Raw genomic sequence first — 25,331 nt, forward strand, 5'->3', positions numbered from 1 at the left:
CAGCTTTATTCAGATGTTCCATGTAAGGGATAGGTCTCTATTGGAACGTGAATGACGAAAGCCCTGCTGCACACCTTTCAAGGGATTATTTTACTCCAAGATGTTCATGAGTTGCTGATTCATCAGGAACTCAAGAACTTCATTCATGATGGAGGGGAGGCTAATTGGCCTATAGTTAGCAGGGTCAGAATTCTCCCCAGAGCCTTTAAACACAGGCACAACTGATGTCAGCTTCCAACTAGATACAAATTCAGATTTAGACAAACACAGTATTGCACAGGTTAGTGAACACTGAATGTGAGCAAATCTTCAAAACAATGGTGGGGATCTGATTAGGACTAGAAGCCTTGAAGATGTCCAGAGAACTGATTACCTTAGCAACCTTGTCAGTATGGGGATCGCCAGGATTTTGAAAAAGTTGCTGAAGGTGGGGGAAGGGGGAACGGGACATGATTTGATGCTCAATATACATATTATGTAAAAAAAAAAAACGCGCGTATTAGGGTCTTTTCGGCAGTTCCTACTGCTAAATATACATTGAATGAACAGTATTATATTCAATTTGAATCTCTCCTAATCTTTTTCCTTTTTGTTTTCCCTCTTCTCCCCCTCCCCCAGGCACAGTTCTAGAGCCAATATTTTGGCGGGGGCTAGCAGGGTGGATCAAGATTCATTGGCGGATCCAGGGGGTGTTACGGGGGCGTGCCCCCCCCCCCCCCGGCAGTGACCAAAATTTTGTAAAATAAGGCCATTTTTCACTCAAATGAGCCGTTGCGCCCCCCCCACGAACCTAACTGGATCCGCCACAGATTTTTTTTCAGGGAGGCGTGCTGAAATGTAGACTGGTTATTTTCTCCGGACACTTAGGCCTCCGAAAACCAAGGGGGGGGGGGGGCTCGTGTTGCCATATTTTCAATGGGGAGTGCTGATGAAGTCCTACAATTAGGCACACTATATTAACTACAAGTGTACTAATGCACCCTTCTCACGACTATTTATTTAGGGGGAGACCGTTCGCATAACGTGTACGTCACATGCTCAAATTTGGCTAGTGAAATTTTGGGGGGGGGGGGGGCTGGACAACATTGGGGGGGGGGCCTGAGATTTGATGCATGGTTTGCATGGTGGAGGGTAATAATAAGGCGGTTGTTGCGGTAGCACCATGTGGCAAAATCTCTTTTTGTGAGTATGTGTGGTTCTGAAAAGAACCGGAGAGATGAACATGTTAAAATGTCTGTGGATTTGGTCAAAAACTGGGTATTGTTAACAGCGGCGGCGGTATGGTTTCAAACCTGGGGGTTATCACCAAAAAGGGGCACTTGCTCAGTAAAAGGCATCTTCTGTTGGTGCAGCAGCGTATCCAGCAAATTTTTTGGGGGGGGGGGGCACATCCGAACTGAAATGTCAACACTTTTTTTTTCACTAGACACTTGGTTTGCCAACCCCCCCCCCCCCCCCCCCCGGTACCACCGCCCCTGATTGTTTAGTTTAAATTATGTAATTTTCTGTACATCTCCTGTTTACATGCAAAATGCAAGTGTTCTTGTGTGTTTTTAATAAGGACAGTATTGCTTACCATTACATTGGGCTGAGGTGTAGAGTGGCCTGTGCTGCAACATAAGGCTCCACAACTCATGCCAGCACCAACTATTGCCACTACAGCATCTGTAAATGCCAACAGACAGAGAAGGACACCAACAGCAACACGTGCCTCCTTAAATGATTAAAAAAAAGATACACAAAACCTGATATAATGTGGCAATTTCTGTTTCCATTTGTTGTTAAAGTAGTCATAAATTCTGTTTAGGTTCAGAGACAAATGAAAAAGACCTATACCAAAACAAATGTATCAATTAAAAATGTATCGTAAGTCAGGGCCATGCCAAATATACAAACACAAATCCTAATTGTCAGCTGAGACTGGCTCTTGTTTTCATCAGTGCATTTCAAAATCAAATATCAAGTCCAATTCGGAATAACCAAATATTTAATTATTCTAAAAATGCAACCCCTATCCAACATCCACTTACATACGTGTGCATTGCAAATTGTCAAAAAAAGATATTTGAACCTTATATTTGAGCTCAATAGTTCAAAGGATAACATTCTTACTTACATGACTTGACAAGCATGTCGCACTATCTGGGCTGTAACTATACCTGCAAAACATCCTGTCGAATCCTGCAGACATAGCAGCAAGCGTGATGATAGCAACAGTTGCCATGGATCCCACGATGGCCAGTACCATGTAAGCAGTGATCTACCGAATAGGAAGTACAAATCTGTATGATTAAACATCCAGCAAGGGAAATTAAAATAACAATTGGGACAGGCCCAATCATTTAACAAAGCTTGTTCCATATACTGTTAGTATTGTGGCACAAATTACTATAGCAGCGTAGTCTAGAGAGGGCGCGCTCGCGGCTGTGGGCCCTATATAAGGCCCCGGGGCAGTTGCCACCCAGACACACACAGTCACAAATTAGACTCGCATCAGAAACACTCTCAGACACAACCTTCCGGGCGTACGCCGAGAGCATCTACGGGGAAGAGACGGTAGGCATTAGGTTGCGCGCGCTGACGGGCGTGTGCTGGGTGGTGCGGTGAAGTCGGGCTGGCATAAGGAGGCACGGAGTCCGCGGAGGCTACTGGAGGCGGAGCGACATACATCGATCTGCCGTTGTAACGTGACGGAGCCGGAAGGGCGCGCTCATCTACCCGCCGCCTTGAGGAAGGATCACGACTGGAAACGGTCGAGGGCGGGAGAGTAGAGGCGCACAGCGTTCATTGTCAAGGGTATGGACACTTTTTACGAGATTGTCCAGAAAAGAGAAATAAAACTAAGCCTCAGGGAAACGGCAATCAGCCTCTCCTAGGACCCGAGGAAGGGCTGAAATCACAGCAGGGTCAACCGTCAACCTAAAACCAACCCGGAAGCAGAACGGAAGATACTGGTACCAACAATTTCTCCCAAAAAAGGACTTTATGTTAAGGGGAAGATTCATTCCCTTGACATTCCACTCCTTGTGGATACCAGAACTACTGATACAGTTATTTCAGCCGAGGTATATTACAGAATTCCAGCTGAGAGGCGGCCGAGGCTAGAGACAGATGGCTTAAAAGTGTTTCAGGCGGATGGGACACCGATAGAAACTTAGGGCTTGGCACAAATTGAGGTACAGGTAGAAAGAACCATTTTTCCAGTACGTGCAGTTTTTGCAAAGGTTAAGGCACAAGGAATTCTGGGGATGGACTTTCTCATACTCACGGGAGGAATAATGGACTTTAAGACCTTGGAGCTTGTGTTGCATGGAGAACACATCAAGTGTACAAGCCGATGGGGAACAGCGTTATGCACAAGGATTTTGGTAGCCAGAACTACTGTCATACCACCGAGACATGAAACCATTATACCAGGGAGGATGGATAAGTCACTTGATTCGTGTCATGTCGGTGTAATAGAGCCAGTCGGAGGAGGCGAAGTGGTAGCGGATAAGGGCCTTATAGTTGCGAGGTCACTGGTGAACATGGATGGAGGTACACTACCGCTGTGGGTATTGAACCCAGGGAGGCAGGAGTGCGTTCTGTGCTGTGGGGTTACTGCCGGCTGCCTCACCCCAGTGGATGAAGAGGATGTAGATGAGGTGCGACAGGAGGCTATGGAAAAAGGAACGGAAGATGTACATGTCCCCGGACACCTTCAGGACCTCTGGAAGCGAAGCGTTGAAGGGCAAGATACACGCTATCATTACGCCATTGCTAGGTTGCTGTCGGAGTTCTCGGATGTATTTTCCAGAGGAGACCACGACCTAAGGAGGACTGACAGGGTGAAACACACCATAGACACCGGAAGTGCCAGACCTGTTAGGGAAAGACCGAGGCGACAACCCCTGTGTAAGCAAAAGGAGATCGACAAGCAAGTGGATGACTTGTTAAAGCGGGGGATTATAGAGCCATCCGACAGCCCGTGGGGGTCCAATGTAGTTCTCGTTCGGAAAAAGGACGGAACGCAGGGGTTTTGTGTGGATTACAGAGGGCTCAATGAAAGGACGATCAAGGACGCTTTCCCCGTCCCACGAATCGATGACACCCTTGACGCACTAGCGGGGGCAAGATGGTTTTCAACCCTAGATCTTTCCTCCGGCTATTGGCAAGTCGAACTTGATGAAGAGGCCCAGAAGAAGTCTGCCTTTGTTGTGCGCGGGGGAATGTACAGCTGGAGGGTTATGCCTTTCGGTCTGTGCAATGCCCTCGCCACATTCGAGAGTCTCATGGAGAGGATAATGAGTGGCCTCCAGTGGGAAACCTTGCTCGTCTATTTAGACGATGTTATTGTGTATGGACGAACCATCGTGGAGGAAATCAACCGTTTGAGGGAGGTTCTGCAGAGGTTACGTGAGGCTGGACTTAAATTAAAGCCAAGAAAATGCCACCTCTTCCGACAGCAAGTTAAGTATCTGGGACATGTGGTGTCCCCGGAGGGAGTATCTACCGATCCAGACAAGCTGGAGGTGATACGATCTTGGCCAACTCCGACTGACGTCCAAGGACTGAGGAGTTTTTTTGGGTTGGCCTCGTATTATAGAAGATTCATCAGAGGTTTTGCTGATGTGGCTCGCCTGCTCCATAGGCTAACTGAGAAAGCACGTGTCTTCCACTGGAGTGACGAATGCCAGGAGGCGTTCCAAACCTTGAAGACTCACCTGCAAGAGGCGCCAATACTGGCATACCCAGAACCCGAGGGCAAGTTCATATTGGATACAGATGCTAGCGGAGTCGGCATCGGAGCTGTTTTGTCGCAAGTGCAAAATGGAGAGGAGCGCGTTATTGCCTACGCGAGAGGAATTATTGCGTGACGCGCAGAGAGCTCCTTGCAATTATTGTCTATCTTAAACACTTCAAGCAGTACCTATACGGACAAGAGATATTTGTTCGAACGGACCATGCGGCATTAAAGTGGTTAGTCACTTTTAAGAACCCAGAGGGGCAAATCGCTCGATGGCTGGAGGTGCTTGGGCAGTACACCTATGAAATAGTTCATCGCCCTGGGAAGAAACATGGAAATGCAGACGGCATGTCACGTCGACCTTGCAAGCAGTGTGGACGTGTGGACGACGATACTGTAGAGGCACCTACGCCGGCGGATGTGAGAGAGGTTGTTGCCGAGCCAAACGTTACCACAGACGACTTGCGGGAGGGTCAGCTGAAAGACCCCTCCATTGCCTGGGTAGTACTTGGGAAAGAGGAGTCGGATCAGAGGCCAGATTGGAAGAGCATGTCCTCCCGTGCAACTGCGGTCAAAGTTTATTGATCGCAATGGGGCCAGCTAGAGATGAGACAGTCAGTGCTATGTCGGCGATGGGAATCAAACGACGGTAGGGAGGTAAAGTGGCAGATAGTCCTCCCAGTCGGCCTTCAAGAGGTGAAGATGGATGAGTTGCATGGAGGGAAGACCGGAGGACACTTTGAAATCAGTCGCACACTTGCGAAGTTGAGATTGAGATATTACTGGTCTGGAATGGTGGCGGACGTGAGAGCCTGGTGCAGGAAATGCAATATCTGTGCTAAACGAAAGTCGCCCGCTTGGAAGAGGCGTGCACCGCTCAGACAGTACAAAATCGGGGCTCCGATGGAAAGGGTGGCGTTGGATCTCGTCGGCCCAATGCTGGAGACAGAGGGAAGCAACAAATGGGTGCTTGTTATAGCCAACTACTTCACCAAGTGGATGGAGGCTTATGCCCTCCCCGACAGTACAGCCGAGACGGTAGCCAAGGCATTTGTGGAGAACTTTGTTTGTCGATATGGCGTACCAAAAGAATTGCACTCAGATCAGGGTCGCAACTTCGAGGCAGATTGTAATTGAGGTCATTGAAGGTTGAGGGGCATGGGTGAGTGCCGCTACGCGTATAGGGCGGTATATTTCCATCCAAACGGGCCTGCATTCCCGGCTGCTGGGGTACTTATCCTAAGCTAGGTTGTCTGGGTAAAGGGACTACGGATCGGGTCACAGATATTCCCGCCACAGTATATCAAATATTTAGAAAAGGATTCCAAAAAGGTGACCTAGCAATTGTTCAAAGGGTTACCCCACATTTTTCTTACTATATTTTTCCCCACATGAGAAATATTCTTAAGTGTGCGGGGGTGTACACACACCCCCACTTAGTTTTATTATACTTGTGAGCACCCTTATTGTTCTTTTCTTTGTTGACTTTTACTCTTTCTCGACACTTCTGATAATGTTTGTACACGAAAACCTTTGGAAGGTTTGGGCTCAGGTCCTCAGAGTTATGTTATCAAAGGCAACCCATTGTCCCAAGTTGTCAGACGTAAAAGACAAGATCATGGTTCCTTGTGGGGGGGGGGCAGCATGGAGTAACATTGGGATAACAGACCCCACAAGTTGATTGTTCATGAATTTATCACTGCGTAGTGGGCGTTAAATGGGTTAGGACGTGCTGGGGTGGACTGGAGATATGAGCAGCTCCTCTCCCACTGAAATATCCCATTACATAGCACAGCGTCTCAACATTAGCCTCTCCTAACCAAATCCTACTGTCTGGCCTCTCGCGCCAACCCTGTTTTTTTACTGAACGGCAGACGGTGTTCCTGGCGCTATAACCAGGTGCTCCGGTAGGTGGAGCTCGTAGGCTTGGTTGCCAGTCCACCTAGGAGAGGGACAACTCTGATCTCAAACCCGGGTAGGTAGAACTCGTCAGCCTAGGACCGCTGTCTGCCTAGGAGAAGGACAACTCTGATCACAAACCCGGGCAGGTAGAGCTCGTTAGCCTTGGTTGGTAGTCTATACTCGTAGCTGTTTGCATGCGACAGCGGCCACACCCCCGGCAAAGTAGTTTCAAAGGGTTAAGGGTATGTCAGCCCTAGCATGTGAAGACTGATTCCCGGCAGAGCGAGCGGATGAGATCAAAAGTGGATCCAACGGTCGTGAAGGCGGTGTCAGCAAGTGCTTGTGGAGCGTGTTAGAGCATGGACGTGACACATAGTAAGTCCTGGTCATCCACTGCAGCCTGGCAGTGTCCAATTGTAACGGCTCCTCGTGCCATTGGATCAAGACTCACCAGGCCGAGAGAGTGGGATTACCCCTATGCAACGATTCTCCCACTATAAAACACTCACGCACAGGTCTGTTATGCAACTCATCACCGATCTGTCGTCCCCTAAAAAGTCCTGCGGCGATGGGCGAGTGGCGAAGGCAACAGGTGTTTGGTGAGCACTGGCACTTGTTAGTCACAAACCTGCATGTAGGCGGCCTTTAGGAGAGTGGTCGCTCTTCTCCTGAACTTTGAGGGCAACCAGGAGAGCTCGGCAGCACCCAGGGCGACTGGGCAGCCTCTTTAGGACAGCACTGCCCACCGTTGCATGAGGGAGGGGGTTAGAAAAGGTACCCTAAACAAATGCTTTGCCCTCTTAAGTCTGGTCAGCTTACCGCGGTTGACAGACTCATCCTAACTGCGGTCGAAATAATAACAAAGAAAGTAAAAAGAAAAGAAAACTCATCATGGGAGCCTGGAATGTCAGAACACTCCTTGACCATGCTAACACCAGCAGACCCGAGAGAAGAACCGCGCTAGTGGCTAGGGAACTCCAGCGATACCGTGTCGATATCGCTGCACTCAGCGAGACCCACTTTGCCGACAAGGGATCCCTGAAGGAAGAGGGAGGTGGATTCACTTTCTTTTGGAAAGGGAAACGGCAAGCTGAAGACCGGATCTACGGAGTAGGATTCGCCATTAGGTCAACGCTTGTGAAGAACCTTCCTGAGCTTCCAGTAGGGATCAGCGAACGACTCATGAAGCTTCGCATCCCTCTCACCAAGAACAGGAACCTTATTATCGTTAGTGTCTACGCACCCACACTCTCAAGCCCAGATGAGGCCAAAGAACAGTTCTACCAGCTCCTCGACGAGACCATCAAGACCACCCCCAAGGCTGACAAGCTTGTCATCCTCGGGATTTCAACGCGTGAGTGGGCAGGGACTACGACAGCTGGGAGAGAGTCCTAGGGCGACATGGTGTGGGCAATGTCAACGACAACGGCCTGCTCCTCCTCAGCAAGTGTGCGGAACATGGGTTGTGCATCACCAACACCTTGTTCAGGATGGCGGATAAATACAAAACCACGTGGATGCATCCAAGGTCGAAACACTGGCATATGATAGACTTTGTCATCGTGACTTCAGGGACGTCTGCGTGACCCGCGCCGTGAGAGGTGCCGAGTGTTGGACAGACCACAGACTAGTGAGATCGGTCATGTGCACATCCCACCGCCACACAGAAATAAACCCAAGACCATCAGAGCCTCCTTCAACACTGCCAAGCTGAAGGACGAGTCCTACCTCGCCAAGTTCCAACAGACTCTCGACGAGAAATTTCAGGAGGGCCTACCCTCTGACAGTGATAGCATCGGGAAATGGTCCGCCTTCAAGACCATCGGCTCCGAGACGGCGAAGGAGGTGCTCGGCCCGAAAGCAAGGACTCACCAAGACTGGTTTGATGAGAATGAGGAAAATATCCAAACCGCCCTCTCTGCCAAGAACAAAGCCTACACTGAATGGCAGAACGATCCCACTTCAGTGCCCAAAAGAGCGAGGTTTAAGTCCCTCCAGGCAAAGTTGCAGGCTGAGCTGCGAGAGATGCGGGACAAGTGGTGGCAGGCGAAAGCCGAAGAGGTCCAGATGTACGCTGACACCCATAATACCAAGAAATTCTTCAGCTTCCTGAAGACAGTCTACGGCCCCTCGACCTCGGTATGCTCACCACTGCTGTCCTCGGACGGTGCAACCCTGATCAAGGACCAGGCAGGGCTCCAAGAACGCTGGAAGGAACACTTCAGCACCCTACTCAATAGACCGTCAACCGTGGACCCGGCTGCGCTTCACCAGATTCCACAGCAACCTGCAGTGGAGGAACTCGACTCTCCCCCAACAATGACCGAGATCAAGAAGGTAATCCGCCAGACCAGCTCCGGCAGAGCGTCAGGGAAGGACAGCATACCTGCAGAGATCTACAAAGCACTAGGCCCCAACGCCCTTGAAGCCTTCCACAATATTCTGCAGAGTGTGTGGGACGAGGAGAAGATGCTGGATGACTTCCGTGACGCCCTCATAGTCTCCTTGTACAAGAACAAGGGTAGCAGGGCGGACTGTGGCAACTACAGGGGCATCTCGCTTCTCTCCATTGCCGGGAAAATCTTTGCAAGGGTCATCCTCAACAGGCTGGTCACCGTCTCTGAGCGAATTCTTCCCGAAGCACAGTGCGGCTTTAGATACGCCAGAAGCACGGTGGACATGATTTTTGCTGTGAGACAACTACAGGAAAAGTGTACAGAACAGAACATGCCCCTCTATTCAGTGTTCATTGACCTGACCAAGGCATTCGACACGGTCAACAGAGAAGCTCTCTGGACTGTGCTCGAATGCATTGGATGCCCGAAGAAGTTCATCAAAGTGATACGGCTCTTTCACGACGGCATGACCGGTCAGGTCCTCACTAGCGGCGAAGTGACCGAAGAGTTTGCAATCAGCAATGGTGTGAAACAGGGCTGCGTTTTGGCGCCGGTCCTGTTTAACATCTTTTTTGCCCAAATGCTGTCACACGCCGACCAAGACCTGGAGAAAGGAGTCTCCATCCGTTATCGCCTGGATGGCTCCCTCTTCAACCTCCGTCGCCTCACCGCCAAAACCAAGTGTCGTTACGACCTCATCCAAGAAGCACTTTTTGCCGATGACTGCGCACTGATGGCCCACACAGACTCCGACCTGCAGCTCATGCTGGACCGCTTTACAGAAGCCTGCAAGCTGTTTGGCCTGACAATCAGCCTCAGCAAGACCGAAGTGCTCCACCAGCCTGCTCTAAACAATGACTCCCCTCCTCCAACCATCACCATCGATGGCACCCGGCTCTCCAACATCCAGAGCTTCAGGTACCTGGGTAGCATCATCTCACACGATGGCTCCCTTGATGAGGAGATCAACACCCGCATCAGCAAAGCAAGCCAAGCGCTAGGGAGGCTCCGCAACAGAGTCCTGAACCAGCACAACATACGCCTGATGACCAAACTCAAAGTTTACAATGCTGTGGTTCTCCACTCTCTCCTCTATGGATGTGAATCATGGACACTATATCGCAGGCACATCAAAAAGCTGGAGAGCTTCCACATGCGTGCTCTCCATCCTTGGTATCCAGTGGCATGACCGCGTCACAAACCTCGAGGTTCTCGACCGTGCAAAGTCTAACAGCATAGAATCGGTACTCATCAAGGCCCAGCTGAGATGGGTGGGGCACGTCATTCGCATGGAGGAACACCGGATGCCAAGACACCTGCTGTACGAAGAATTGGCGTGCGACAGACGAAAGCAGGGTCGGCCCAAGAAGAGGTTCAAGGACTGCATCAAATCCAACCTCCAGATGTGCGACATACATCCTAAGGACCTTGAGTCCCACGCCAGTAATAGACCACTTTGGGGATCGTTTGTGCACAAGGCCAGCTCCAGGTTCGATGAGGCCCGTCGACAACATCTGATTGCAGCGAGGGAAAAACGCCACCAGCGAGACAACCGGCCGACAACAACGACTGACTTCCAGTGCCCCCATTGCTCCATACTCTGTCAATCCAGCTTCGGATTGCGGAGCCACCTCCGAGTTCATCGAGTTGCCAAACTATGACGTCTTCTTCGGATCCGAAGGACCACCACCAGTGGGCGGATTGCCCACGGAGCAAGCAAATCGTTTGCTTTGCAGGGCAGGCAACTCATTCACAAACCAGGCAACTGATGGACAAGCCAGCCAGGATTAAGTGTTTCGTAGCACCTGGGCACCAGAGTTCTGTAGGCTGTACTCTGCCCTAGGCACCGGCACCAAATTCAAAGTACAAAGTACTGTACAAATCAAGCCAGGCCAAACTGGAATAGGTCCTAAAAGCCTGTTAGCACCAGGGGCGTGAATCGCTTCTCAAAAGTGGTCAGAACTATACGGCAAAAAAAAAAACATGTCTCAGGTTTCTGCTATGGAGCTTGCTCCAAAAGTGGTGCGGCAAAAACATTTTTTTTGCCTTACTTTTTTTATCGTTGGGGCACAGAAGTCGGAACAAAGTTGTTGGCTGGTATTGCAGATGACGCTTTGACCCCCTAAAAACTCTCAGGCTTCAGGATGTAGCTTGAGGTGACTTCAGTAAGGCCATAGGGCTTGAGAATTCTGCACCCACTTACGATCTCAACCCACACAAACATTTTTCGGAAAATTTGGATAGTCATGAGAAAAATCAGAGAAAATGGTATTAAACGCCAGACCCATACACACACAAAATACAGCAACATCAACATCGTGCATGTGCTGCCACTGCCAGGCTGGTCATTAGTCTGCTCCCTTAAATATTGAAAAAGCGTTTACAGGTTCCAGATGCACTACTATCGCTCCCTCAGTCTGGCTTCAAGATGCACAATTACAACACCATCTGTAAATGGTGCCCGACTAAATTTAATGCAAATAATATGAGAGGCCACATAAAGCTTATTCTCGATTGACTGCACCAAATTGTGCAGTGCAGCAGGACTCCAGTCAAACCAGTGAGATTGGCGGTTTCAAACGTCATCTTACATTGGAAAAAACTTTGATGTGCAGTGCTACAGTGATGTGTGCGCAGACCAGAAACCGGAGACTTTAGCCATATTTTTGTTTTAGCAGTAGATAATCATTAACACTTCATTTTATCAGCAATTCTGAGCTATAGAATTGTTAGGCTACAATTGTGTGTATTCGGGGATGAAAATAGTTGGGGGGGGACATGACCATGGTTCGAACCGTGCTGTTGTATAAATTATTGTTAAGATGTTAATTATAAAAGGAATATTTCTTTTATCCTGATTTTGCAAACCCCTTTTTTAGGGGTGGAAGAGGCACACAGACCATCATTATCTCCTTGACTCACAGACCTCCCCCCCCCCCTTCCCTTAATTAACACACAGTATTTATTAAAAACACCTTACCGTGCATCGATCTCTCTTACAGGCAGCTGTCACTCCAATTACACCTGGTAAGATCAAGAACTGTAATAATAAAACAAAGGAACATCCAATGATCAATCTTGTTTTAAATAATATAAAAATACTGTATTCTCAGATTAAGGAGGTCCGTAATAAAGATATCAATAGTTAGCCTATTAATTACACCCTCCAAGCACAGGATGTTTCCCCTGGTTAACACTAGGAGCTATGGGACAAGGCCCCTAGTGAACCTTCAGGGAGCATTTTAAAGGCCTGGCACAACAAATTAACACTACTGCATTAACCCTCCTATGCAAACATGCATTCTGAGCCATGCCGTTACTTGGGTCAATATTGGTCAAGTGACCATCAGGTGGGGTTCTACAGCCAATATTTGGGGGGGGGGGGGGCTAGCAGGGTGGATCCATATGTGACCCGGATATTGGCTCTTTTTACAAGTTTATTTTAACAGCAACAAAGAAAAAGGGTTGATGGGTAAGTCTATAATAAAAATACAGAAAGGAAACAATAATTAGTAAACATCAAACTATGTTAAGTATATAACTACAGTAAACTAGAGTCTAAGAAATAGGAAAATTAAATCAAAGTTAAATCAAAGTTAAATCAAACAAATTTCGAACTTATTGAATTCTTTCGTCAAATAATAAAGGTTCCTAGTTGAGGAAAATACGCTCGTAGGTAAAATTATCAAGGAACAAGTTGTTTCTTAATCCACCTACTTAAATATTCACAGCAACATTCGAGTCCAGGTGAGAACACTAAAACTCCTAGTCAGTGCTGCACTCAATATCAATTTACCACAAAAACTAATACATACTAATGAGCTAGGGAGTAGCAATACTAGCAACCTTTGTGGTTTTCCTGTGCAGGCTGATGGTGCACTGATCACATAGCAATTACCAGCAGCTGTACACAACCCTACTCACACAGCACAGTATTGTAGCGGTACTGCCTCGGACGACTGCCCCGGCGAGTAGCGGCGAACGGCCTAGCCTCTACGGTCGGGTACGCAGATCCGTTTCGGCGGAGATTTACCACGAGGCCCGCAGCAGACTACCAAAGGATCACCCTCACACGCACTCTCGCTCACACAACCCAAGCGGACTAACTAGGGGGACTGGGGAAGGATGGGGACCTGACACCAGATATGTGTTTCGGAAGATTATTTTATTCGCCTACCCAGGCGCCTCGCCTACGTGATCTTATACTCAATCACTTCCCTTACAAACTCAGAGATTACTTAATTATCTGGATTGTAATGCAGGAATCATTAATTAACTACACTCACACAAAGTATGAGGCTCCCTCCGCTGCGACTATAGGTGATTGGTGATTGGTTAATTGTGGGAGATTAGAACAGTGCAACTTTTCCTGAGACCGCGCACGGGTTCCGGCCACAGCAGAAAGAGGGCGAAGCTGAGCGCATGGCCGCTTATATACACTGGCGCAATTGGCTGGTGCCCCCATAAACCTGGGTGAGTGCACGCGCACCCCGCCGGCTACTAGTAAAGAATTAAAGTGCGCCCTCCATAAAATGCATTGCGCTACACAGGCGCCTTCCAAGTTTCGGTCAGCCCCTGACCTCAAACTGATTACTTAAATAAAAGCAATGCCTAATCTCTAAATCAAATTACTTCCAAAAGTCTGCTGCACTTTACAGTGATAATCCTAGTGACACCTACATGACTATCGCCTTAGAACATTGGTAGGTGATTCTCCTCAACAAGTTTAAACCTCTTAAATAAACTTTGGCATCCTTATAAACTGAACTTAAAGAACAAGGATACAACTCTGAGATAAACTTTAACATCTTTATAAATTGAACAAGCTTAAAACTGTTTGATACCCTTAACAGCATCATAAATCTAACAGCTTATATAAACTCTTATATAAACCTTAACGAGAACTTTGAGGCACAAAACTTAGGTGCAACATTTATACAAAAGATGGCCAACATGACTTTAGGTTTAACGAGAGGCGCAAATATCTCTTCTATTTGCCCGCCTAAAGTTCTATTTAACTATAGCTTGGCTTTAGGTTTAACAAAAGGCGCAAATATCTCTTCTATTTGCCCGCCTAAAGTTCAATGTTCATGTTCATCTTAGCGAACTCCTGCCAGGAAATTCACATTGAAGACCCGCTCGGGTCTGGTCCTTGGTCACCAGCATTCCTTCTTGGCAAACACTGCATGTCTCCATTTCCATTATCTTGGTGATGTTTCCTATCATGCTCCTCTCGAGCTCCTCGTTAATCATCGGGGGTCTGGCGCCTATGGTACCAGCGTCCTCATTCCTCATCAGCCGGCAGATCCTTGTAGGTTGTTTGTCATCATCAGCTCCCGAGCTCGCAGTGGGAGCCGGGGGCCTTAACAATACTACGTCGTAGTGGCGCGCACGGCGTTCGTGCACGGTTTGGGTTGTGCCAGTTATGACTTTGGTGTGTCCACCTTCAGTGATCCTCACAGAAAGCCCCGACAGCAAATAGCTAACCCGCAACTCCCTAGGTGAATTGCCATCTTCCTGCCTCCCCGTGGAAGACTCATCCGACGACATCGCCTGTTGTTCAGCGCCTTGCTGCCTCATCTCCCTCATCATACTTAGGGGTTTTCCTCCTGCAGGCGTCGGACGTACGTTGCTCACAGGAGCCTCGACTTCGTCAATGTCCCATGACATTGACATAGGTGACAAAGCTATCTCTGCTGCATCCTCTAGTGGTGATCTGGTATCCTGCGGTCCCTGGCAGGATTCCGTCTTGGTAGTGGTGCTGCGAGCCTGCCGCCAATTTGTTCTGTTTGGCTTTGTCTTTCGGATTGAACGCCTTCCTCCCCCGCCTGCACCTCCTCAAGTGGTAGGCTAGGCGTTTCTGGCGTAGTACTGAGTTCAGGTTCTTCTCCCTCGTAAGGAATTGGACTCATCGGATTTGGCTCCGGTTCCTCTGGTGTGTCACCTGCGTCTAAGGGATGACTGTCCGCTTGTCTCGGTGTTTCGGCCCACGCCTGGATCGGCTCACCTAGGTAGGGTTTCAGTCGGTCGCAGTGGACGACCTTCATCTTCCCCTTCTTTTTCCTTTGTATCCTGTAGATGACGTCCGATAATTTATCCAGGATGAGGTAGGGTCCCTCCCATCTGCACTGAAGTTTAGGTGATAGTCCCTTCTTTTTGGCCGGGTTATGTAACCACACAAAGTTACCGGGCTCCAGTTTGGGTCTTGTTGCTCGTCGATCATAAGTTTTCTTTTGCCTCCGGGCGCTCTGCTGCAAGCGAACTCGGGCCCTGTCATGAGCAGCTCTCATTCGTTTCCGCAGCTCGTTCGCGTAGTCCGTTCCTACGACGCCTTCCGGTTCCGTTTCGCCCGCTGCTACTTCAGTAGTCAGATCAATGGGTAGGCGTACCTCCCGCCCCAACATAAGCATGTTTGGGGACTCGCCTGTCAACTCCTGCGGCGTCGCTCGATATGCAAATGTTGCCAGCGGAAGTTTGTCGTCCCAATCACGCTGTTGCCTATCAGGCTTTATCATCATGGCGACCATGTTTATCAACGTACGATTGAATCTCTCAATCATTCCGTCGGACTTCGGGTTGTAAGGGCAAGTCCGTGTCTTGTCAATGCCAAGGATGTGACACATCTCTGCAAACACCGTCGATTCGAAGTTACGGCCCTGGTCGGAATGAAGGACTTCTGGCACTCCAAATCGGCATACGAACTCCTTCACAAACTTCTCTGCCACTGTTTCCGCTGTCTGGTCAGGTATGGGGTAAGCTTCCATCCATTTACTAAGGTAGTCTCCTACGACTAGGATGTATTTGTTGCCCTTCGCACTTTCTGGTAGGGGGCCCATAATGTCTAGCGTGACACGCTCCATAGGCGCGCCCACTACATGCTGCTGTAGTGGCGCCTTCCTAGCCCTGGCGGGGGATTTCCGCTTCGCGCACACATCGCATCGCGGACCTTGGCCCTGGTTTTCTTCACTCCCAAATGCCCGCTTGTCTTCCCTCCATGTAACTCTTTCACCAACTTGTCGCGGTATTTTTCGCACCGCAAGTTGCTCCCACAATCGCCAGTATGTCTTCACCGCTGAAGACCTTGCAGACATCACTGCCCAGTCGGGTCTCTCTGCTGACTCCTCTTTGGCCTTGAGCACCCAGCTAATTGATGTGTCCTCCATCTGCGCCTCTCTCATCTCCGTGCAGGTGATGGTAGGCGAAATGGTCACACTTCTCACTCCTGCTACAGGAACTGTTGTCTCCTCATAGGCATCTTCACCTACAGGTGTCGTCAGCTTTGGCACTTCGTTCTGTTCATCCCGTCCGCACTGATTACATGGTATGCGCGACAATCCGTCTGCGTTGCCGTGTGAGCGTCCTGCTCGATGGATAATCGTGAAGTTGTATTCACTTATAACCTGCAGCCAACGCGCCATCTGACCCTGTGGCTCTCGAAAGTTGAGAAGCCAACGTAGAGCTCCGTGATCTGTCCTTATAGTGGCCTTCATACCGTACAGGTACTGTCGGAACTGCTTCAGAAATACGACGACTGCCAGCAATTCACGGCGCGTCACACAGTAGTTGCGTTCCGCCTTACTAAGCGTTCTACTAGCATAGGCGACCACCATTTCCTTCCCGTCCGTCACCTGTGATAGGACCGCGCCTATGCCCACGCCACTCGTGTCGGTGTCTAGTATGTACTCAGCCTCTTGGTCAGGGAACTTCAAGACAGGTGCCTCCTGAAGACTGTTCTTCAAGTCTTGAAATGATTCTTCGCATTCACTCGTCCACTCGAACACTCTCCCCTTTTCTGTCAGGCGGTGTAACGGACGAGCCCTATCAGCAAAGCTTCTGATGAATCTGCGGTAATAGGACGCTAGTCCTAAGAAACTCTGCACTTCCCTTACCGTCGTAGGTGTAGGCCAATCCCGTACAGCCTTCACCTTCTCCGGATCTGTCGCAATCCCATCCCCAGACACTACGTGTCCCAGGTACAGAACACGCTGCTCGAACAAGTGACATTTCTTTGGTTTAAGTTTTAGACCTGCCTTCCTTAGGCGCTGAAAGACTGTCTCAAGGCGACTCAACTCCTCTTCAGCCGTCTTTGCGTACACAATAACATCGTCGAGGTAGACGAGTAGCGTCTCCCAATGCAGTCCGGCTAACACCCTCTCCATCAATCACTCGAACGTGGAGGGGGCGTTGCATAGCCCGAACGGCATTACTCGCCAGCTGTATAAGCCTCCACGGATCACAAAAGCAGACTTCTCCCGGGCCTCGTCGTCTAACTCGACCTGCCAATAGCCGGAAGCCAAATCCAAGGTGGAAAACCACCTGGAGCCTGCCAGCGCGTCTAGTGAATCATCGATCCGGGGGAGCGGGTAGGCGTCTTTAATTGTGACTGCGTTTAGGCGACGGTAGTCTACACAAAACCTCTTACTTCCGTCTTTCTTTCTCACGAGGACTACGTTGGATGCCCAAGGGCTGTCCGAAGGTTCAATGGTGCCATTCCGCACCATTTCTTGCACCTGCCGCTGGATTTCCGCCTGTTCAACGGGAGGATATCTCCTTGGTCTCTCCTTTATGGGCCGGGCATCACCTGTAGTAATGCGGTGGCGAACCAAGTCTGTGCGTCCTATGTCTCCCTCTCCCTTTGAGAAAATGTCCTCATATTGGCACAACAGCTGAGCTATTCTGTTGTGGTGTCCCGGCTCCACGCCTTTCTTGCTTCGCTCGAACAAGTCCACAAGATGTTCAGGAACATCGTAGGAGTCTCCCGGCGAAGAAGCCCCCGATTGTACTTCTTGTACGTCGCCTTCACCTACAGGCGTAAACGTCTCTGCCGTCGTCCCTTTCTGCACGACACATTCTCTCTTGCCGGGGTTGTATACTCGAATGGGAAGTGAATGCTCACCCGCCATCACCAGCACCCTTGCCACTATCATGCCTTTATCTGCTATTTCACTCCTCCCTGTAGGCTCAATCACTCCGACTACACCATTCGACTTGTTACCATACACGTATCCTGGAACTAGCGCCTCATGACCAGCTGGCACTCTGGTAGTTTCACCTACGACCACTCTAGCACACAGTCCACCCCCTCGGTCATCTGTGCACTTGATGGTTTCCCCATTTAACTTCAGCTCTAGCGTCCGAAAGTCTAGGTTACCCTGGGTTGGAATCAGGAAATCCATCCCTAATATGCCTTGCATCTGTCCTGTGTTGCCAAAGACTACGTTGATGGAGTTCATTGTTTTGCCAACTTGAATGTCTACGTAGGCACTACCGAGTGTCTCCATCTTACTCCCATCAGCATTCCGTACTCCTGCGCCTATGGTTGTAAGTCTTGGTCTTTGATCCCTGGAAATATTGAAATAAAGTTGAGACGACAACACAGTGTGTGTTGCCCCTGTGTCAACAAGAAGTTTTACTTTGACCCCTCTCACAATAGCCTGCACGAATAGGCCATTGCCCGCTACTTTACTTGTCTTTGTTGAGGTTTCTTTGTCGCCTTCGATTTTCTCGCCTAAATTCTCTCCAGCGCGGTACTCTACGGCGCCTTCTGGCCCTGCTGTTCCGCCAGCTTTCCCACGGGCCGCTGGGGCAGCTGCTGGTCGTTTCCTGACTTAATTTTCTTCTCTGCGCTGGGTTGTTTGCAACTCCTTGCAAAATGTCCTTTTTGTTTGCAATTGAAGCAAACGTCCTCTGGGGTTGGTTTTCGCCTCTGGTAGGCGACACGCGAACGATCGCTCCTCTCTTGAGGCCGGAGGGTGTCAAGTCGCTGGGTCATCTTCTCCAGCCACTCCCTCACCTCGCGCTGATTTTTCTCAGCCGACTCTTTCATCTCCCGCTTGATTTCTTCCAAGGGGTACTCGGCATCGCCCTCTACTACTCGGGCGTACTTGGGCCGCTTGCCAGCCCGCTGTTCCTCTAACTTAAGGAATCCTTCAGTGTTTAGCGCAGCTCTGATAGCCTCGTCCAGTGATGACGGTCTTGCTCGAAAGATCCCTTCTCGGATAGCCTGTTCCGCCACCGCATCAGAGAAGTGCCCCCTGGCTAGGCGATCTCGCCCCTCCTCTGACAATGCCGGGTAGGCGAGTGAAGCTAACTCCCTTATCGCCTGTCCCAATTCCTGCAGCGTCTCTTTAGGCTTTTGTCGCCTATGCCGTAGCTCTGCTAGGTGGTTTTCCGCAAGCTCTCCTGGTCCAAACCTCTTCTCCAACAGCCCAACCAACTCAGTGTAAGTCACTTGACTACCGCCTGCTGCTAGATTTCCTAACACCTTGACCGCATCACCCTGCAGGCTCGCCGCCAAAAACACTCTCGCCTGGCGATCACTCCAATTGTTCGCCAACTTGCAGGCCTCAAAATGCTGCTTGTAATTTCGCCACGGGGTCTTCCCGCTGAATCTGTCGGGGATGATGTTCGGACGTCTGGTAGTAACATCCACTTCACTTTTCACCCCAACTTCTCCTTTGTTTTCGACCTCCTTTCCTTGAAGGTCCGGGGAGTTTTCGCCCTCCCTCTGGCTTGCATCTTTCTCAGACTGCAACGGAACTCCTCCCTGGGTCCCCGGCTGCCGGCATACGGTCGAATGACCAATAGGCGTCAACTCCGTTAGACTGCCCTCCTCGCCGCAGCTTGTCAACTCGTCCACCGTCCGTGACGGGATGCCTGTCGTAGACACTGGTGTAGGCGCTGGTGCAACGGGATTATAGAATCTCGTTCTGGGTTTGGGGGTAGGCCTTGGTGATGGCACTGGTGTAGGGGTGTCTGTGAATGTGAAAAGTTCACGGCTGCCGAACTGGGTCGTCATCGACGTGCTAGGCGTCTTGTTTTCCCTCCGCTGTGCTGCCTCTGACTTGGCCTCACTTTGGCAAAGCTGCAATCTTAACAGGCGATTCTGCGCCAGCAGCAACTCCTTGATCTCTGTCAGATCGCGGTTCTCGGCAAGGGATTGTTGTAACTCGTCCTCGCCCTTCTGCACGTCCATACGCAGCAACATCAGCTCGTCCTCCACGGATATCTCGTCAGCGGCCATGTCGGTTAATAGGGGTAGTTGTAGATTGTTGGGGTGATGGCTCCTAGCTAGGTGATGTCACAGGCGTAGGTGATTTTTAATAGTGAAGCAACGGCGCCTATCCCACTTCTGACACCAATTTGTAGCGGTACTGCCTCGGACGACTGCCCCGGCGAGTAGCGGCGAACGGCCTAGCCTCTACGGTCGGGTACGCAGATCCGTTTCGGCGGAGATTTACCACCAGGCCCGCAGCAGACTACCAAAGGATCACCCTCACACGCACTCTCGCTCACACAACCCAAGCGGACTAACTAGGGAGACTGGGGAAGGATGGGGACCTGACACCAGATATGTGTTTCGGAAGATTATTTTATTCGCCTACCCAGGTGCCTCGCCTACGTGATCTTATACTCAATCACTTCCCTTACAAACTCAGAGATTACTTAATTATCTGGATTATAATGCAGGAATCATTAATTAACTACACTCACACAAAGTATGAGGCTCCCTCCGCTGCGACTATAGGTTATTGGTGATTGGTTAATTGTGGGAGATTAGAATAGTGCAACTTTTCCTGAGACCGCGCACGGGTTCCGGCCACAGCAGAAAGAGGGCGAAGCTGAGCGCATGGCCGCTTATATACACTGGCGCAATTGGCTGGTGCCCCCATAAACCTGGGTGAGTGCACGCGCACCCCGCCGGCTACCAGTAAAGAACTAAAGTGCGCCCTCCATAAAATGCATTGTGCTACAGTATCGATTTTATACCCACACATGTAGCTATGTTTATTATCGATATGCAACTTAAACCACAGATTCCACACTCAGCTATAAACCTGGAGGTTCTTAATGACTCTACCAGCCGGTGTACTCCAATACTCCTTCTTCCAAGATAAGCCACTGCTGGCAATCTTAGGGTGTGGTCTACAGTCTATGCATGTACATACATTTTAACTGCATGTTTTCTAAGGAGTAGTCCCCAAAGTTTGGTAAAATATTAAGCAAATAACTTAATAACAGAATTGTGAATTACAGAATTAAATATATCTCAACCATGCACCTCTGAAGAAGTGAACAAATAAGAATAAAACCAAGATAAAAAGTAACTAAACTTTAGCTTAAACTAGCAAAGAACTTTGCAAGAAGTAAAAGTAAATCAAATAGTAAGAAATCTGATAAGGATAAGAGAATATCAAAATACAATGAACTTGAACTCCTCAAATGAAATTGATAAATCCCTAGTGGACTTGCCCAACAGTTTCAGGGAGTCTTACGGTACAAAAAGTGATTAACTTATCCGAACAATTAAAATGCACTAAATCATCATCCTAAATAATAATAACTATGAACACAAATATGAATTGTAGACTAGTAATAATGAGAAATAAAGAATGATATGTAACTTACAGAACAAGGATGGGAAATGAGCACTGAGTTCTTGACTAGGACGACTGGAGCTTAGGAATAATGGGATGCTTCCACTATGATGGCTAAGAATGAAAATGCTGAAAGTTCAGACTGTTCACACTGACCACACTGACCACATCTCAGGGTCTATGAACTCCAGTGGGTGGCTGTTACTAGGGCAACCAGTGGGCCTTCCTTGTACAATTGAGCTAACCTAGTCTTAAAGGGGCAATGCACTGAAAGTGCCTGGTCACAATCTCTAGCCTATTGGGTTCCACACCAATACCGGTACTGTAAGCAACTGAACTTAATCAAAAGTAAAAAAAAAATTAGATCTATCTACATACACTTAGTAAGAATAATAGGGACTGTAACTCTCTGGCTTTAGTACTACAGTTCTTGATTGTCCGTTTATAACCGCGGTGTCTCAAGTGGGGTAGTCAATGTAACTGCTTGCTGCAAGAAACCATCAAGCCATCCCTCTGGTCCATCGCTCAGCAAGGCAGTGTTTCGTGGTGAGGAAGGGGTGGATATCTCCGTGTGTACTCGTTTGTTGGATGCCTTAGGAAGGTTGAAGGGATTGGAGTGGTTACCGAATCAATCCCGGGACATACCGTTATTTCGTTTTACCGTTTTGCATTTCCTCAAAAACAAAAACAGTAAACGCACCGTTTACCGTTTTTTCGTTTTACAGTTTTGTAAAACGGTCAAACGGTATTAGGTCACAAAAAGCAATTACCTTTTTATTGTTTTTCTTGATTGTTGAAAGTGATAAACGGTTAGTTGCTTCATTTCAGAGTGTTGTTTTACAAGAACATGACGATGAAAAACGGTCAATAGTCCTGTCGACCATTTTTTTTTATTTAGGTTCGGCAATTAAGCAATGCACCTAGGAATGTTAATGCGTCCTTATGGGATCGAGTCATTGCCTGGGACACAAATTACCCTCCTCACATTTCGTTCTCACGACATAGTTTTCGAAGTGGCTAAGTGAAGAGCCGCGCCGAACTCCAATTTCCTTCAAATATCTGCAACTTCTTCAAACGTATTACCATCCTGTATCCATTGTAAAAAGTAATGTCCTCCCTTGAAGTTTTCCCGCGCCATTTTTGCTTGCAACTCTTAAGCCCCACCAACTGAATCGCGTGAGAAGGGGGTCAGGGTCACGCTAGGAATCACACCACGCATTATGCCGAGGTAACACTTTTTCATGTAAAGCATGGTCCCCCTCCATCCCCCTTGCCCAGCACCACAAAATGCACCACGGACTGCTCACTATGACACTGAAATATAAAAAAAAAACCAGTTTGTATTCGATACTGACCGTTTTGCTGTTTTTCAAAGTTATTTGTGTAAAACTGTAAAACAAAAATCATTGATCGTTATGCTGTAATGAATTTTATTAAACTTATAAAACAGAGAAACCGTATTTATCTTAATACCGTTTGACCGTTTTACAAAACTGTAAAACGACAAAACGGTCAATGGTTTGTTTACTGATTTTGTTTTGAGGAAATGAAAAACGGTAAAAACGAAATAACGGTATGTCCCGAGACTCGAATCCCGGGACATACCGTTATTTCGTTTTACCGTTTCCTCAAAACAAAAACAGTAAACAAACCATTGACCGTTTTGTCGTTTTACAGTGTTGTAAAACGGTCAAACGGTATTAGGATAAATACGGTTTCTCTGTTTTATAAGTGTAATAAAACGAAATAACGGTATGTCCTGGGATTATCTTATCGTTATTTCGTTTTACCGTTTTGGATTTCCTCAAAAACAAAAACAGTAAACGAACCGATGACCGTTTTGTCGTTTTACAGTTTTGTAAAACAGCAAACAGCAAAACGGTCAGTATTGAATACAGACTGTTTTTTTATTCCAGTGTCATAGTTAACAGTCCGTGTTGCATTTTGTGGCGGTGGGCAAGGGAGGGGACTACGCCGTGCACGAAGAAGTGTTACCTCGGCATAATTAATGCGTGGTGTGATTCCTGGCGTGACCTTGACCCCCATGTACTGCGATTCAGTTGGTGGGGCTTGAAGAGTTGCAAGCAAAAATGGCGCTGGAAAATTTCAAGGAGGAAATTTTTAGAATAGATACAGGGTGGTAAGACGTGGGAGGGTGGAGAACTAGAACTACATAAATGTAAGGAGGGCAATTTCACAGGCAGTGACTCGATCCCAAGGACACATTAACATTCAGGTGCCGCATTGCTATAATTGCCAACTTAAACCTGAATATAAAAAAATGGTCGACAAGACTATTGACCGTTTTTGACATTGTCATGTTTTTGTAAAACAACACTCTAAAAATAAAGCAACTAACCGTTTATTGCTTTTTACAATTTACAAAAACAATAAAAAGGTAATTGTTTTTTGTGACTTAATACCGTTTGACCGTTTTACAAAACTGTAAAACGATAAAACGGTCAATGGCTCGTTTACTGTTTTTGTTTTGAGGAAATCCAAAACGGTAAAACGAAATAACGGTATGTCCCGGGATTTTACCGGCACCAGCCCGGGTTGAACGTCTCACTGGCTTGCTCGTGGGGTCCTTGTAATCAGTTGCTCCAGTGGCTTTTATGGGTTTGACATCTGAAGTTGGGGAGGGCTGTTGAGCGTCATCTGCACACTCAGGCCCGACGGAGACTTCGCAGTCGGTAGTTTCCTGAAGGAGACTAGTGTGGTTGGTGCATGGAGACACAATATTGGAGGCTTCAGGTACTGTAGCCTCCTCTACTATGTCCAAGCTTTGGGGTTCATCTGTTGTCTTAGGCGTCATTGGGTCAAGGGAGACTGCAGCCAGACTGAAAGTGACTGGTCACACATAATTTGTTCAGGGAGGCGTGCTGAAATGTAGACGGTTATATTCTCCGGAAAGGAGTTCGTTCCACATTTTCCATGGCTGATAAAATCCTACAATCAGGCACACTTTATTAACTACAAGTTTACAAGTGCACCTTTCTCACGACGGAGACCGTTTGCATGTTGCTATTGCAATTGATTTGGGGGGGGGGGGGGGCTAGACAAAATTTGGAGGGCTAAAGCCCCCCCCCCCCCCTCCCAACCGCCACTTGTGTGTGACCTTTTAAACAGGGGTAGTTAGCATTTTATGATGGGGCAATTGTACACACATGTACATCTAATTAATTTATTGGTGATGCTAGAGAAATGCAAGGCTAGCTAACTCTGTGCCAGTACTTCACTGACAATATCTATTGAAAATCTGCAGTAGACTCATTGATGAGCAGCTTCTAGACAGTTGTAATATTATTTTGTGCTAAAAACAATACGTGCTAAGTGCAATGAAAACTAGTCTACGGCACCATCCTTAATAATTCCATATAATTGTGAATTAAATCCAAACTAAAAAATTCTGAGACTTTTAAAGCATCATTTTATAATAAAATGTCTTACTGCCACATGTGAACATTTAACATTACTTGCAGATCTGTGATTTATTGTTTAAAACATTGTAGGTATCACCAAACTTGAAAGATGTGGGTTATTTTATATTCAGGAAAAGAATAATATGTAGTAACAACATTCTGTTGAAAGTTACAGAAAGGGAGATGCTCCCTGGGCAGAAAGAAAGTTCAGGCCAATTTATCACCTTTTAGAGTACAATCTCCTAGTTGACAAAGTGAAGTGTGGAATCAAATATACAAAAAGTTTTCCTGAGTGAAATAAAATAACAAGAGGTTCAGCGGAAGTGCAGATAAGGTGAAACAGTTTTTTGGTTCAAGTACATATGCTTTTTCAATTAATTATCATTTGACCAAATTTAAGGCAGGGATGGAAAAATTTTCTTTGCATTACACAAAGGTATATTTGGAGAGAAAGCATTATTGTATTTACAGGTTTCTGATATATACTTACCAGCATCCCACACCAAAT

General features: G+C 47.9%; 2 protein-coding genes across 4 annotated transcripts in view; one reads left to right on the plus strand and one right to left on the minus strand.

The window, feature by feature from the left end:
* LOC119741454 overlaps window positions 1–13,871 on the minus strand; it is a 34,795-nt gene extending 20,924 nt beyond the window's left edge. The window contains exons 1-4 of one of the 3 annotated variants that reach the window (XM_038217212.1): window positions 13,311–13,871; window positions 12,005–12,064; window positions 2,117–2,260; window positions 1,577–1,714 (exon numbers count right to left, since the gene is read on the minus strand). In XM_038217212.1, the coding sequence (XP_038073140.1) occupies window positions 1,577–1,714; window positions 2,117–2,248 (270 nt within the window). In that variant the 5' untranslated portion in view covers window positions 2,249–2,260; window positions 12,005–12,064; window positions 13,311–13,871. Of the gene's footprint in view, window positions 1–1,576; window positions 1,715–2,116; window positions 2,261–12,004; window positions 12,065–12,870 lie in introns of all 3 variants that reach the window. The other 2 variants (XM_038217226.1, XM_038217218.1) reach the window with 2 other exon arrangements.
* Window positions 7,520–8,023, plus strand: LOC119740951. Its single transcript, XM_038216470.1, has one exon. The coding sequence runs from the start codon at window positions 7,520–7,522 to the stop codon at window positions 8,021–8,023; it is 504 nt and encodes a 167-aa protein (XP_038072398.1).
* Window positions 13,872–25,331: the final 11,460 nt, after the last annotated feature.

The sequence above is a fragment of the Patiria miniata genome, unplaced genomic scaffold (genome assembly GCF_015706575.1).
Source record: "Patiria miniata isolate m_02_andy unplaced genomic scaffold, ASM1570657v1 HiC_scaffold_11, whole genome shotgun sequence".
In the NCBI taxonomy this organism is placed as follows: Eukaryota; Metazoa; Echinodermata; class Asteroidea; order Valvatida; family Asterinidae; genus Patiria; species Patiria miniata.

Bases quoted from the DNA above. Each gene is read 5' to 3' on its own strand.
- LOC119740951 (XM_038216470.1), top strand. From the start codon at position 7,520: ATGGGAGCCTGGAATGTCAGAACACTCCTTGACCATGCTAACACCAGC.